This window comes from Xenopus tropicalis, chromosome 4 (genome assembly GCF_000004195.4).
Source record: "Xenopus tropicalis strain Nigerian chromosome 4, UCB_Xtro_10.0, whole genome shotgun sequence".
Classification (NCBI taxonomy): Eukaryota; Metazoa; Chordata; class Amphibia; order Anura; family Pipidae; genus Xenopus; species Xenopus tropicalis.
The window spans coordinates 514,426-530,632 of NC_030680.2; the positions used below are offsets into that span (position 1 = coordinate 514,426).

Genomic DNA, 16,207 nt, shown 5'->3' on the forward strand with positions numbered 1-16,207 from the left:
GGATATTGCCCCCCATGCAAGGTGAGGTTCTTCCAGTATTTGCACCTGATACCCCTTTGGGTAAGTTAACAGAGGGTTGAGCTCCCCAATACTGCTATTGCTACGTGACAGCCACAAGGCATGCTGGGAGGCACTGACAGTCACATGATATCAGCAGCCAGTAAAGGTTCCTGTGACCATTGGATCCGCCCATAGGAACCACACAATTCTGACCATTCAGCATTAACGTTACGCACATAATCGCCCAATCAAAACTTTCCATCCTGCCCGATCATCAAGACGACTAGTCCCACCCCCGAGTACCATACACTATCAGGGCTCCTAGGTTCCACCTCTGCCAATCAGTGCCCAGAGAAGCGAGGCCACTCCCCCTGGGGTGCAAGGAGTTTGGGGTACAGAGGGGGTAATACAAGGACCAGCTGATCATGAAGGAGGGGCAGATAGATAGGGGCATTGTCACTACATAAATGCACAAACCAGAACTCGCTTGGGGAGAGGGAGGAGAAGTGCATGCTGGGAACTGGGTAGAAGGCGGCCCTTAAGGCACAGCTTGCAGCTGATTGGCCAGTGACGGCTATGACACTGCCCTGAGAGAGACAATAATAACTAGGGACAAAGAGCAGAACGAATCAGTAGCCATTTAATTCGAATATTAATCAGCCGATTAGCATACAGGGGATTTGGTGCTACGAGTGGCTCCTCCCACCCATGGCACAGAATTCCCAGCATTCCCTCTGTTCCCACACAGAGCCCACCTACTGCTGGTGAAGAACAAGATCCGAAGGGAGCCCCACCCACTGGCGTAATGTTAGTCCGCGGGGGCGGTACCATCAGTCCTCAGCCCAAGGGCACCAAACAAGACGAGCTGCCCCAACTGGGTCTCTAGGAATAAGTTAACCCCCATTTCTAATGTTTGAAGGAAGAGTCTGGGGAGGAGAAAGGGAAGGGGCGGGGCTTCAATACAGATCGCTCAATCCCGCCGTCTTCCTGGCCTTCTGCATGAGGGCGCGGAGCTGGAACTGCTTGCGGGACAGGAGCCGGACGTGCTGTGGGGGCAAACGGACACGTTAGTTGGAGCCAACATACCCCCGGGGCAACTACTGCCCCACTGGGAGGAGCCTATAGTTCAACCCATTACATAGTGTCTCTGAGGGAGTGGCTTATAGTCTCCCCAATAGATATGTGTGCTTATGGGGGAGTGGCTTATAGTCTCCCCAATAGATATGTGTGCTCATGGGGGAGTGGCTTATAGTCTCCCCAAATATATATATATATATATAAATATATATATATATATATATATGTAGCACAAATAGAACAGATGCCGCACTCACAGGACTTTGTGAAAAAAAATAAAATGTACCTTTATTGTGAATATCGTCAATCTAACGTTTCAGCCGTGTCCACAGCCTTTTTTAATACAATTAATACTGTGGAAAATCGGTTACTTCTCATATATTATATATATCGTATTAATTCCCAGTAGTTTAACCTTGGAACAATTGTAGTCACGGCCCTGGGTCTGTGGGTTTATTGACTCTGACGACACTGTGTGTGAGTGAGTTGCAGTTCAGCCATATGGGTTGTGTTTTTGCATCTCTTTTTATTTTTCTCCTTCTCTGCTTTGTTTTCTTTCCATCAATAGGTTATTTATTCACTTTGGTTTACTTTATCTATGGGTGTTTATATATTGTTGGTGGGGGGTGATGGGTCTTACACTGTGTGACGTCATCAGCTACATTTTGGCGCCATTTTGGGGTTTACAATAATTTGATTCGCTTTGAGAAAGGCTGAAACGTTAGATTGACGTTTATTCACAATAAAGGTATATTTTATCTTTTTTACAAAGTCCTGTGAGTGCGGCATCTGTTCTATTTGTGCTACATTAACTTCTATACTGCACCCGGGCCTACTGTGATTTAACAACACCCGAGTGCCTGCTTTCTAGCAGTTTTTTATATACCGTATATACTCGAGTATAAGCCGAGGTACCTCATTTTACCTAAGAAAACGTATTGACTCGAGTATAAGCCTAGGGAGGGAAATGCAGCCGCTATTGGTCTTGATAATCAGATATTTAATAAAAGGACACTCAGCGTCCCCCCATGTGAACTCTTAATAAATATACAATGTTGGCAGCTGCAGATTAGGGAAAGGTGGATGGAGCCTAAAATAATTTTACTCACCCCCATCTGGAAGGCTGTGCCCAATGCCTAGAACTTCTGATAAGGAGCTACTGTGAGCACTGAATCTGCCACCAATCAGGGCAGTGTTCTCAACTGCTGCTTGTCAGAAGTTCTAGGTAAAGATCCTTTAGAGTTAAGCTGCCCATACACAGGCAGATCTGCACGCTTGGCGATATCCCCACCTACGGGTGGGCGATATCGGGGAGCTCGAAGTTAAAAAAAAAAATAATCCGATCGTTTGGCCCATGGGGCAGTCGGTTCGGGGACTGCATCAACGAGCCGATGGGGCCCCCAATCCGACTAGATTTTCTAACCTGCCCGATCAATAAGCTGCCCTCCTACAACTACATAAAGATCCCACCTACACAGCTGGAGTTTGATAGAGCTGATGGAGTTATGCAGGCCGTTCATGCAATGGGAACACTGCCCGACATGTGTCTGTGTGTTTGCCATTAATGCCCAGCGATGGAACAGGAAGCGTACGCACAAGTTTCCAGGACTAGTAGCGATGGAACAGGAAGCGCAAGCAGCACCCCCCCATGTAGTCTGCCATTCATGTGTGCACAAGTCAGTTGCGATCCAAGCGATCCAACAGGAAGCGTACGCACAAGTCAGTTTCCAGGACTAGTAGCGAACGTGTAGCGTGGCGTTCACGTAAGCGGTCATTTGAGCGCGCGCGCACACGGTGACACACACAAACAGCCAACTACACGGGGGGGGGGGGTGCGGCTTGCTCGAGGAATGCCAGTGCAGTATAACTTATACTCGAGTACAAGCCGAGCCTGAATTTTTAAGCACATTTTTTGTGCTCAAAAACTCGGCTTATACTCAAATATATATATATATTTTTTTATATTTTTAGTCTCCCTACATATTTTTGCTCATGGGGGAGTGGCTTATAGTCTCCCCAATAGATATGTGTGCTTATGGGGGAGTGGCTTATGGTCTCCCCAATAGATATGTGTGCTTATGGGGGAGTGGCTTATAGTCTCCCCAATAGATGTGTGTGCTCATTGGGGAGTGGCTTATAGTCTCCCCAATAGATATGTGTGCATATGGGGGAGTGGCTTATAGTCTCCCAAATAGATATGTGTTCATATGGGGGAGTGGCTTATAGTCTCCCCAATGTAGCTGGTGCCTCCCTGCCCCATGAGTAATACCCCCAATCTCAGCTGGTGCCTCCCTTCCCTCCCATGAATAATACCCCCCTGCTTCACATAGCCCCGCCCTCCCATGAGTAATACCCCAACTGCTCCACATAGCCCCGCCCTCCCATGAGTAATACCCCAACTGCTCCACATAGCCCCGCCCTCCCATGAGTAATACCCCAACTGCTCCACATAGCCCCGCCCTCCCATGAGTAATACCCCAACTGCTCCACATAGCCCTGCCCTCCCATGAGTAATACCCAACTGCTCCACATAGCCCCGCCCTCCCATGAGTAATACCCCAACTGCTGCACATAGCCCCGCCCTCCCATGAGTAATACCCCAACTGCTCCACATAGCCCCGCCCTCCCATGAGTAATACCCCAACTGCTCCACATAGCCCCGCCCTCCCATGATGGTTAATAAATGACCTTAAGGAAAACATCGAGGTCGATGACGCCGCGCCGGAGCGCCTCCCCCAGGTAGAAGATGGTGTCCTCGATGGCGTTCTCCTCGGCGTAGAGATTGAGGATCTGTTTATAGAGGGGAGCGGTGGGGACGATCACTTCATCGATGTCTCGGTACTCGGACTGACTCTCCATCTTCTCCACCACCACCCCCAGCTCCTCGTCCTTCTTCCTCAGGGTCTCGATGTTCTTATCCACCTCCGTCTGTCGGGGGGGGGGAACCCACATGTAGGTCAGTGGCACCCTAGCACCCATGGGTCTGCTCAGCATCGGGGGCTGCCATAGGGAGGGGTATCAATGGGGGGGGAACTGCCATATATTGGGGTATAGAGGGGGGAACTGCCACATGGAGAGGTATGGGGGGGGGCGGGGGAAATCTGCCATAAGGAGAGGTAAGGGGGGCGGAGGGAATCTGCCATAATGAGAGGTACCGGGGGGGGGGGAGCCAGAATGCTTTCCATGATTGCGAGACCGCACAGTCTGACCTCTCCTCCCGCCAATGGTAAGACTGCCCCGCCCATGCACATGGATAGGACCCGCCTTTGCAGAACAGTTCTGTTTGGATGGGGAGGTTCTGCCCCAAGGCCTGCCCCCTACTCACCACTTCCTGTTCCAGACGAGTGACCATCTCCTCCAGCTTCTGGTGGCCCTTCTTCAGGTCTTCCTCCGTGCGCTTCAGGGCGTTGAGCTCGGCCTGGGCCCGGTCCATCTCCTCCTTCATCCTCCATCTCAGTTTGTCACTGACCGCCGATATGAGAGACGCGCGGATTGTGTCCTCCCCAATGGTGCCATCCCTGGCGGGGCCTGCAACAGCCAATCACATCTCCCGCTGTCATATCCACTCCCACCAACATGTCTATTGGCTCGTATAGTGGCGCCGGGGCTGCCATACTGTTCCCTGGGGCATAGGGTTAACAGGGTGGGGGCATCTATGTGCTTGGTGGGGGGACAGGTGAGGAGGAACAGTGGAAGGAAGGGGTTAAGAATACCCGGGGGGGGGGGGGGCGCACAGGTGAGAAGGAAGAGTGGAAGGAAGGGGTTAAGAATACCCGGGGGGGGGGGGCGCACAGGTGAGAAGGAAGAGTGGAAGGAAGGGGTTAAGAATACCCGGGGGGGGGGGGGGCACAGGTGAGGAGGAAGAGTGGAAGGAAGGGGTTAATAATACCCGGGGGGGGGGGCACAGGTGAGGAGGAAGAGTAGAAGGAAGGGGTTAATAATACCCGGGGGGGGTGGCAGAGGTGGCACCTCCCTTGGGTGCTTTGCCCGTGACCCTTGGCATTTTCTCCTCCTTCTAATTTTAGCTCAGCTTTGGGCTTAATGTCATTATCCGGCTAAATACGGCTCTAACCTTTAGCCAGCTGCCCCCGGGGGGGGCAATAACCAGTCTGTCAGCAGGAAAATGGCACTGAGCCCCCACGCCGTCTGCTGTACAGTATCATAGCTCTATAGTTACCCACCGAGGGGCAGGGAGTTACAGTTACCCCCCCCGAGGGGCAGGGAGTTACAGCTACCCACCGAGGGGCAGGGAGTTACAGTTACCCACCGAGGGGCAGGGAGTTACAGTTACCCCCCCCGAGGGGCAGGGAGTTACAGTTACCCACCGAGGGGCAGGGAGTTACAGTTACCCACCGAGGGGCAGGGAGTTACAGTTACCCACCGAGGGGCAGGGAGTTACAGTTACCCCCCCCCCGAGGGGCAGGGAGTTACAGTTACCCACCGAGGGGCAGGGAGTTACAGTTACCCACCGAGGGGCAGGGAGATACAGTTACCCCCCCCGAGGGGCAGGGAGTTACAGTTACCCCCCCCGAGGGGCAGGGAGTTACAGTTACCCCCCCCGAGGGGCAGGGAGTTACAGTTACCCACCGAGGGGCAGGGAGATACAGTTACCCCCCGAGGGGCAGGGAGTTACAGTTACCCACCGAGGGGCAGGGAGTTACAGTTACCCACCGAGGGGCAGGGAGTTACAGTTACCCACCGAGGGGCAGGGAGTTACAGTTACCCCCCCCGAGGGGCAGGGAGTTACAGTTACCCCCCCCCCCCCGAGGGGCAGGGAGTTACAGTTACCAACCGAGAGGCAGGAGGGCAGATACAGTTATCTCCCTCCAGGAGTTTTCTTCCAATAGGATTCTATTGCTGACCCGACTGCCTGTGGCGCCCCCCAGTGGTATTGGCACAAAATAACAGAGATAAAATGTAATCACTGGTAATAAATTCACTTCAACTACTGAGACTCACGTACCTGCCCCCTAATGCCCCTCATACTACATGCCCCACCCCACAGTAACTCCGCCCCCTACTCTATATAATAAGGCGCAATCCTTTGACCATATAAAGGCACAAGGCTGCAGGCTGAGTTATACAGGGAACTCTGAGTATCACTCATGTATTATAAGGGATAATGTACCCCCTACTGTAAATGATAAGGATATTAGCAGTCACTGAGGGGTTCTGTGCCCCCCATATAAAGGCACAAGGCTGCAGGCTGAGTTATACAGGGAACTCTGAGTATCACTCATGTATTATAAGGGATAATGTACCCCCTACTGTAACTGATAAGGATATTAGCAGTCACTGAGGGGTTCTGTGCCCCCCATATAAAGGCACAAGGCTGCAGGCTGAGTTATACAGGGAACTCTGAGTATCACTCATGTATTATAAGGATAATGTACCCCCTACTGTAAATGATAAGGATATTAGCAGTCACTGAGGGGTTCTGTGCCCCCATATAAAGGCACAAGGCTGCAGGCTGAGTTATACAGGGAACTCTGAGTATCACTCATGTATTATAAGGGATAATGTACCCCCTACTGTAAATGATAAGGATATTAGCAGTCACTGAGGGGTTCTGTGCCCCCCATATAAAGGCACAAGGCTGCAGGCTGAGTTATACAGGGAACTCTGAGTATCACTCATGTATTATAAGGGATAATGTACCCCCTACTGTAACTGATAAGGATATTAGCAGTCACTGAGGGGTTCTGTGCCCCCCATATAAAGGCACAAGGCTGCAGGCTGAGTTATACAGGGAACTCTGAGTATCACTCATGTATTATAAGGGATAATGTACCCCCTACTGTAAATGATAAGGATATTAGAAGGGATGTGGCTAGAGGGAAGGAGGAGTAGAAATCATGAAACTCACCAGAACTAGTGACGGGGGGCTGTGCAGCCGGGGGCTGAGGGAAGATCTGGGGGCCGGACGTCTGGGGGTACTGCCCGGCGGGTGGGTACCCTGGGAACCCTCCGTAGCCACTGAAAGGAGAGAAGAGAGTCGTTCAGTTTGGAAGAGAAATTGGCCTGAAAATAACGTTTTTGCCCAACAGGAGCAACATGGGCAGGGGGCGGAGTCACCGGGGATCCCAAACTTAAACACAGAGACATAAAGGGCAAGTAAAATCACTAGCAGTTCTTCTATGGCAGGAAATGTCAGTGTAAAGGGGAAGTTAATGCTGCGAATGGATTAAATCCCAGCAACATTGGGGTCAGGAACATCTGAAAATCCCACCAGAAGGAGGATTCGCCCAAAAGTGGGGTTCCATCAGGTCTCGTCCCCTCCCACAGCCTGGGCCCCGTGGTAGTGGCCCCACAAATAAGGGCCACTTGTATCTGTCAAGTCCCTCTCATATTCATCATGCAAATGCCCCACCCATGTGCCCCGCCCTGGCCCACCTTACCTGGGATTGGCCGGATGTGCAGCGGGTGGGTAGGGGGGAATCACCCCGGGCATGTAGGAACCTGCAACACAAACATAAATGATACTGGGACACTGGCACGGGCATTACTAGTGCCCCCATGTGGCAGCATTCCATAAAGACATTCCCTACTGGCCAATGACTGCTGGGCTGGGGGTCCTGTTGCCGTGTACAAGGGGTACATGGGGTAGGTAAGTTGGTAGCAGTAGGAATAGATACTCACTGTTTGGGGATCCTGTTGCCGGGTACATGGGGTACATGGGTGGGTAGGTGGGTAGCAGTAGGAATAGATACTGTTTGGGGGTCCAGTTGCCGGGTACATGGGGTAGGTAGGTGGGTATCAGTAGGAATAGATACTCACTGTTTGGGGGTCCAGTTGCCGGGTACATGGGGTAGGTAGGTGGGTATCAGTAGGAATAGATACTGTTTGGGGGTCCAGTTGCCGGGTACATGGGGTAGGTGGGTAGCAGTAGGAATAGATACTGTTTGGGGGTCCAGTTGCCGGGTACATGGGGTAGGTAGGTGGGTAGCAGTAGGAATAGATACTCACTGTTTGTGGGTCCAGTTGCCGGGTACATGGGGTAGGTAGGTGGGTAGCAGTAGGAATAGATACTCACTGTTTGGGGGGCCAGTTGCTGGGAACATGGGGTAGGTAGGTGGGTAGCAGTAGGAATAGATACTCACTGTTTGGGGGGCCAGTTGCTGGGACATGGGGTAGGTAGGTGGGTAGCAGTAGGAATAGATACTCACTGTTTGGGGGGCCAGTTGCTGGGTACATGGGGTAGGTAGGTGGGTAGCAGTAGGAATAGATACTCACTGTTTGGGGGGCCAGTTGCTGGGTACATGGGGTAGGTAGGTGGGTAGCAGTAGGAATAGATACTCACTGTTTGGGGGGCCAGTTGCCGGGTACATGGGGTAGGTGGGTAGCAGTAGGAATAGATACTCACTGTTTGGGGGGCCAGTTGCTGGGTACATGGGGTAGGTAGGTGGGTAGCAGTAGGAATAGATACTCACTGTTTGGGGGGCCAGTTGCCGGGTACATGGGGTAGGTGGGTAGCAGTAGGAATAGATACTCCCTGTTTGGGGGTCCAGTTGCCGGGTACATGGGGTAGGTGGGTAGCAGTAGGAATAGATACTCCCTGTTTGGGGGGCCAGTTGCCGGGTACATGGGGTAGGTAGGTGGGTAGCAGTAGGAATAGATACTCCCTGTTTGGGGGTCCAGTTGCTGGGTACATGGGGTAGGTGGGTAGCAGTAGGAAATAGATACTCCCTGTTTGGGGGTCCAGTTGCCGGGTACATGGGGTAGGTGGGCGTAGCAGTAGGAATAGATACTCACTGTTTGGGGGGCCAGTTGCCAGGTACATGGGGTAGGTAGGTGGGTAGCAGTAGGAATAGATACTCCCTGTTTGGGGGGCCAGTTGCCAGGTACATGGGGTAGGTAGGTGGGTAGCAGTAGGAATACTCACTGTTTGGGGGCCAGTTGCTGGGTACATGGGGTAGGTGGGTAGCAGTAGGAATAGATACTCCCTGTTTGGGGGTCCAGTTGCCGGGTACATGGGGTAGGTGGGTAGCAGTAGGAATAGATACTCACTGTTTGGGGGGCCAGTTGCCAGGTTTGCCAGGGGGTAGGTAGGTGGTAGGTTGCTGGGTACATGGGGTAGGTGGGTAGCAGTAGGAATAGATACTCACTGTTTGGGGGCCAGTTGCCAGGTACAGGTAGGTGGGTAGCAGTAGGAATAGATACTCACTGTTTGGGGGGCCAGTTGCCAGGTACATGGGGTAGGTGGGTAGCAGGTACATGGGGTGGTGGTAGCAGTAGGAATAGATACTCCCTGTTTGGGGGTCCAGTTGCCGGGTACATGGGGTAGGTGGGTAGCAGTAGGAATAGATACTCCCTGTTTGGGGGGCCAGTTGCCAGGTACATGGGGTAGGTAGGTGGGTAGCAGTAGGAATAGATACTCACTGTTTGGGGGGCCAGTTGCCAGGTACATGGGGTGGGTAGGTGGGTAGCAGTAGGAATAGATACTCCCTGTTTGGGGGGCCAGTTGCCAGGTACATGGGGTAGGTAGGTGGGTAGCAGTAGGAATAGATACTCACTGTTTGGGGGTCCTGTTGCTGGGTACATGGGGTACGGGGCAGGAGCAGTAGAGCGGGAGAAAACTGGAGGTTCTTCTCCGAAAACAACAATGAGGATTTGGATGAGTCCCAGCAAATCAGACGGCGGCTGCAGGAAAGATCAGCAGAATTACCCACGGGGGGGGGGGGGGGGGGGGTAGGTGCAAGAGCTCACTTGGGGATCCCTGAGTCTCTGCCTGTTCCCTACATGCATACAGGCCAACCAATCACAGTCCTGTCTGGCACTTTGAGCTTGGGGAGAGACTTTAGCTGAATCCTTATTGGGTGACTTTTCTTTCCCCCTTGTTACACAGGATAGAAACACCGGCAGAACTTACAGTCACTGAATTCAGCCCAATTATTTATATACATTATATTCTCAATACTCTCTATTGGCTTTAGTTGTGGGGATACAAACCAATCACTTCTGTCACAGTGTTTATGAAGCAGTTGCATGGGGGTGTGTGTGCATTACACACGGGGAGAGGCCAAACTGTGCCAGTAGGTGTATAGTAAAGTAACTGAGCATGTGCGTGCCCTTACAAAAGAGGGTCTAACAAAGTAACAAGATGGCGGCCCCTGGTGGACAACTTTGGAAGTATAAATCATTACTGTAATTGGGCCCCTCAGCCTCTGGGCAGTGAGGTCAGAATGTTTGTGTTCTACATACTATATACTGCATTTGTAATGATATTCTATGTTAGGCTTTAGTTCCCCTTTAAGGGAGGGCGGTACTTACGTGTTTCCACTCGTGCAGATACGGGAGATAGATTTTGCCGTTGGCGTCAACGTGTTTTCCTGTTTTGATGGTCATCGTACTGGTGGGCTTGACAAAACAGATGGGGGGGTTGAAGGGGTAGGTGTCCAGGAGCCACAGGCAGATTGGGATGTTGTATGTGTTCCCTGCGGTGGGGGGGAAAGAGTTGCTCAGCTCAGGCATTAGGGGTTGCACCTCCCCCACCCATCAAGGGGTTGGACCTCTCCCCCCCAGGCATCAAGGGGTTGGGCCTCCCCCCCCCCAGGCATCATGGGGTTGGACCTCTCCCCCCCCCCCCAGGCATCAAGGGGTTGGACCTCCCCCACCCAGGCATCAAGGGGTTGGACCTCCCCCACCCCCCAGGCATCAAGGGGTTGGACCTCCCCCACCCAGGCATCAAGGGGTTGGACCTCCCCCCCCCAGGCATCAAGGGGTTGGACCTCTCCCCCCCAGGCATCAAGGGGTTGGACCTCCCCCACCCCCCAGGCATCAAGGGGTTGGACCTCTCCCCCCAGGCATCAAGGGGTTGGACCTCCCCCACCCCCCAGGCATCAAGGGGTTGGACCTCTCCCCCCCAGGCATCAAGGGGTTGGACCTCCCCCACCCCCAGGCATCAAGGGGTTGGACCTCTCCCCCCAGGCATCAAGGGGTTGGACCTCTCCCCCCCAGGCATCAAGGGGTTGGACCTCCCCCCCCCCCCAGGCATCAAGGGGTTGGACCTCCCCCACCCCCCAGGCATTGGTACCTGTGAGGTTGAGGGGCAATTACCTTTATAGGGCACAGGAATGGTACCGGACAGACTCAGCAACTCCCGGGAGGAGCCATCGTTGAACACTACAATCAGAGAAAGGAAAAAGAGTGGGCGGAGACAATAAATCAGTGACTTGCACTACTACACACCCAGATGCAACTAACTGCTCCCTATGGATCAGGCCACACAGGAGAGAACTGAGCTACAGGCGTTTGGTGGCAGACCCCCCCAATCCTGGGGTGTTGGTGCCATGGCATTGGCAGGGCACTCCATACACCCTCAGGGCTGGCACACTGGCTGGCACACTGACTGACGCTGCCATTCTCTGTATAGTCAGATCTGTCACCAAACCAGCAATGCGCCCCCCGAGTTGGTGGAACCCTAATTCCCTCTTGGTTTGGTGCCAATTCAGTGCTTATGGGAAGGGGACCAGGGGGCGGGGCTGCTGTAGACCAATGACAAAGGCAAATGGTCCTCTGCTCCATCTGTTCCTTCGCGCATGTACTGTATGGGGTTAACTGTCCCCCCAAATTCTAATTGGCTCAGTCATGCCATTGAGACACCATATGGCTTCCCTTATGGGCTAGTATTAGGGTACCGGTACCCCCATATAAGGCACATACGTAGGAGTCCCTAATGGGCTAGTATTAGGGTGCCAGTACCCCCATATAAGGCACATACCGTAGGAGTCTATGATGGGCTAGTATTAGGGTGCCGGTACCCCCATATAAGGCACATACCATAGGAGTCACTAATGGGCTAGTATTAGGGTGCCAGTACCCCCATATAAGGCACATACCGTAGGAGTCCCTAATGGGCTAGTATTAGGGTGCCAGTACCCCCATATAAGGCACATACCGTAGGAGTCCCTAATGGGCTAGTATTAGGGTGCCAGTACCCCCATATAAGGCACATACAGTAGGAGTCCCTAATGGGCTAGTATTAGGGTGCCCAGTACCCATATAAGGCACATACCGTAGGAGTCCCTAATGGGCTAGTATTAGGGTGCCGGTACCCCCATATAAGGCACATACCGTAGGAGTCCCTAATGGGCTAGTATTAGGGTACCCAGTACCCCCATATAAGGCACATACCGTAGGAGTCCCTAATAGGCTATTATTAGGGTGCCAGTACCCCCCATATAAGGCACATACCGTAGGAGTCCCTAATGGGCTAGTATTAGGGTACCCAGTACCCCCATATAGGGCACATACCGTAGGAGTCCCTAATGGGCTAGTATTAGGGTGCCAGTACCCCCATATAAAGGCACATACCGTAGGAGTCCATGATGGGCTAGTATTAGGGGTAGACCAGTACATACCCATATAAGGCACATACCGTAGGAGTCCCAAATAGGGCTAGTATTAGGGTGCCAGTACCCCCATATAAGGCACATACCGTAGGAGTCCATGATGGGCTAGTATTAGGGTACCAGTACCCCCATATAGTAGGCACATACCGTAGGAGTCCCTAATAGGCTATTATTAGGGTGCCAGTACCCCCCATATAAGGCACATACCGTAGGAGTCCCTAATGGGCTAGTATTAGGGTACCCAGTACCCCCATATAAGGCACATACCGTAGGAGTCCATGATGGGCTAGTATTAGGGTAGCGCGGTACCCCCATATAAGGCACATACCGTAGGAGTCCCTGATGGGCTAGTATTAGGGTGCCGGTACCCCCATATAAGGCACATACCGTAGGAGTCCCTAATGGGCTAGTATTAGGGTGCCGGTACCCCCATATAAGGCACATACCGTAGGAGTCCCTAATGGGCTAGTATTAGGGTGCCAGTATCCCCCATCATAAGGCACATACCGTAGGAGTCCATGATGGGCTAGTATTAGGGTGCCAGTACCCCATATAAGGCACATACCGTAGGAGTCCCTAATGGGCTAGTATTAGGGTGCCAGTACCCCCATATAAGGCACATACCGTAGGAGTCCATGATGGGCTAGTATTAGGGTGCCAGTACCCCCATATAAGGCACATACCGTAGGAGTCCCTAATGGGCTAGTATTAGGGTGCCAGTACCCCCATATAAGGCACATACCGTAGGAGTCCATGATGGGCTAGTATTAAGGAGTGCCGGTACCCCGCGTCCATAATAGGCACATACGTAGAGTACTATGGGCTAGTATTAGGGGTGCCGTGGTACGCCCATATGAAGGCACATACCGTAGGGTCCCTAAGTGGGCTAGTATAGGGTGCCGGTACTATATCGCGGCGGACCATATAAGGCACATACGTAGGGTCCTAATGGGCCTAGTATTAGGGTGCCGGTACCTCATATAAAAGGAGCATACCCATCGTCAAGAGTCCCTAATGCGGCTAGTAATTAGGGTGCCGGTACGAAAAGAAGGTATGAGCCCATATAAGGCACAAATACGTAGGAGTCCCTATGGCTAGTATTCAGGGTTGCGGTACCCAGCCCATATAGGCCCATACCGTAGGGTCATGATGGGGCTAGTATATAGGGTGCCGGGTACGCCAATAAGGCCCAATATCCGTAGGAGTCACTCATAGGGCTAAGTATTAGGGTGGGTACCAACGATTTCAAGCTCCATATACAGGCAAGTACCGTAGGAGTCCCTAATGGGCTAGTATTAAGGTGCCGGTACCCAATGACTGCCATAATAGGCACATACCCGTAGAGTGCGCTAATGGGCTAGTTTAGAGGGTGCAGGTACCCCGGCCAGCCATATATTAGGCACAGGTACGCGTAAGAGTCCCTAGATTGGCTAGTATTGGGTAGCCAGTACCCGCCAGTCCCCATATAAGGCACATACGTAGTAGGATCCTAATGGGCTAGTATTAAGTGGTGCAGTACCCATTAAGGACTACCGTAAGAGTCCCTAATGGGCTAGTATTAGGGTGCCGGTACCATACAAGAGAGTGTTAAGGCGCATACTCGTGGAAGTCTAATGGGCTAGTATTGTGCCAGTACCACACGCCGCATAATAAGCGGCTACAACCGTAAGGGTCCTAAATCGGGGCTTAGTATTAGGTGCAAGTACCTGCCCATGGTAAAGGCACATACCGTAAAGGTCCTCTATGGGCTAGTATTAGGGTGCCGGTCCGACGCCATTATAGGCAACATAGACCGTAGGAAGGTCCGCTACTGGGCTAGTATTAGCGTAATGCCGGTACAGGGCCCCATATAAGGCACATAACGTGAGGAGTCATGGATGGGCTAGTATAGGTACCGTACTGTACATCCTCGCATATAAGGCACAGATGCCGTCAGGAGTCCTTGGGCTAGTTTAAGGGTGCCGAGGTATGGTAGCGCATATGCATAAAGAGCACATCCAGGTAGAGGAGTTCCCTACTTAGGGACCTAGTATTAGGGTACCCGCGAGTACGAGTCTCAGACCGCATAATTAGAGAGCAGACATCAGACAGGTTAAAGGAGTCCCTGATGGGCTAGTATTAGGGTGGAGTGCACGCACCCATCACAAAAGGGCACATACGTAGGGAACCCTGCATGGGCTCGTATTAAGGTGCGAAGTACCATGTAGCCCCATATAAGGCACAATACCGTAGGGTCGCTGGATGGGCTTGAGGTCTCTGTAGAGAGGGACGGTGACATTGAGAATTTCCCGCACTGAGAGGTCCCTGTATTTGTACTGAGGAGAGAAGGGGGAGTCACTGTTACACGGGTAGGTTACGTTGGGGTACAGACTATTACTATGTGGGGGACTATGGGGCAGGGGGTATAAAGGAGGCACAGGAGTGTGGCAGGAGGGTATAACTTGGGTACAACAGGTTTGGGGTGTATAGGGCAGGTCAGTAAGGGGTGGGGGGTACTAGGAGTTTAAGGACGATACGGGGTAACAAAGGGGAACAATGGGACCACAAAGGGAAACTTGAGGGGTATATACAGGGAGGTGTAAGGCAAGGGGCTCTATGGGGGGGTGGGCGGGGGAGGCAAGGGGCATAACAGGGAATATACAGAGAGGGAACAGGCTGTATTGCGGGGGTACCCAGTGAGGGTTACAGGGGTACAAGTGGGGGTACCAGAGGGGCACATAGGGGGCATAACAGGGAATAATACAGAGGGAACGGCTGGTATTGCGGGGGTACTACAGTGAGGGTTGACGGGGTACAAAAGTGGGGTACTCAGAGGGGTAACAAGGGGGCATAACAGGGATGAGTAGAAGACGAGGGAACGGCTGTTAATTAGCTGGGGTACCTCGTGCAGGGTTACAGGGTACGAGAGGTGGGGGTACGAAGAGGGGCGTACAATGGGGCATAACGGCGCTATACAGAGAGGGAAGGCCTGTATTGCTCGGGGGTACCAGTGAGGGTTCACAGGGGTTGACAAGTGGCGGGTACCGAGAGGGGGCACGAGGGGAAATCAGGGAATGATACAGAGAGGGAACCAGGCTGTATTGCGGGGTACCCAGTGGAAGGGTTGCAGGGGTAAAGTGGGGGATATAAGGGGGGTTCAAGAGGGGGTAACAAAGAGGGGGGGTATCAGTGGGGGTTCAGTGGGGTACCAGAGGGGGGTCACCCAGCAGGGGTATAACGACGGAGGGAAAGGCTGTATTGTGGAGTACCAGTGAGGGTTACAGGGGTACAAGGGGAGGATACAGAGGAGTAACAGGGGTAGCATGGGAGGATGCAGAGAGGGGAGGGTACAAGAGGGAGTACAAAGGGGTACTGCAGTGGGGGTATCGGTGGGGGTACCAGTCGGGGGTACAAGGGGGGGCACAGGGGTTAGGAGACACAGAGGGAACTCACCTTCCCGAGCAGTTTCTTGAGCTGGGCCTCAGACAGCGCCATGGTACAGCCCGACTCTCCCACTACCTGTTTGGACTTTCCCGGAAGTTCTGAAGCTGTCACTCATTTCCTGCTCTTGCCGTGACGTCACTTCCCTGGATACAGGCGCCGGCTCTCCTGCTGTCTTCCGCGCACATTTTCGCTTGACGGGCAGCAGCTCGCGATATGCAACTTCCGCCGAAATGCTGTTATTGGTATAATTTCTATTCCCCGCCCCCCCATGATTGTAATATAACTTCTCATCTATTCCCAGCGCCATATTGCTATAGAATATACTCTCACATCTATTCCCCTCCCATCCATATTGT

The 16,207-nt window shown here is 52.7% G+C and overlaps 1 protein-coding gene across 2 annotated transcripts; it reads right to left on the minus strand.

Moving 5' to 3' along the window:
- Window positions 1-620: 620 nt before the first annotated feature.
- tsg101 (tumor susceptibility 101) lies at window positions 621-15,969 on the minus strand. Of its 2 annotated transcripts, NM_203935.1 has the most exon segments (13): window positions 621-1,046; window positions 3,766-4,005; window positions 4,403-4,605; window positions 6,944-7,053; window positions 7,476-7,536; window positions 9,591-9,717; window positions 10,348-10,511; window positions 11,134-11,199; window positions 13,171-13,191; window positions 14,677-14,688; window positions 14,691-14,697; window positions 14,699-14,743; window positions 15,861-15,953. In NM_203935.1, coding segments are annotated over 13 exon segments (1,188 nt in total). In that variant the 5' UTR covers window positions 15,903-15,953; the 3' UTR covers window positions 621-956.
- Between the last annotated feature and the right edge of the window lie 238 nt (window positions 15,970-16,207).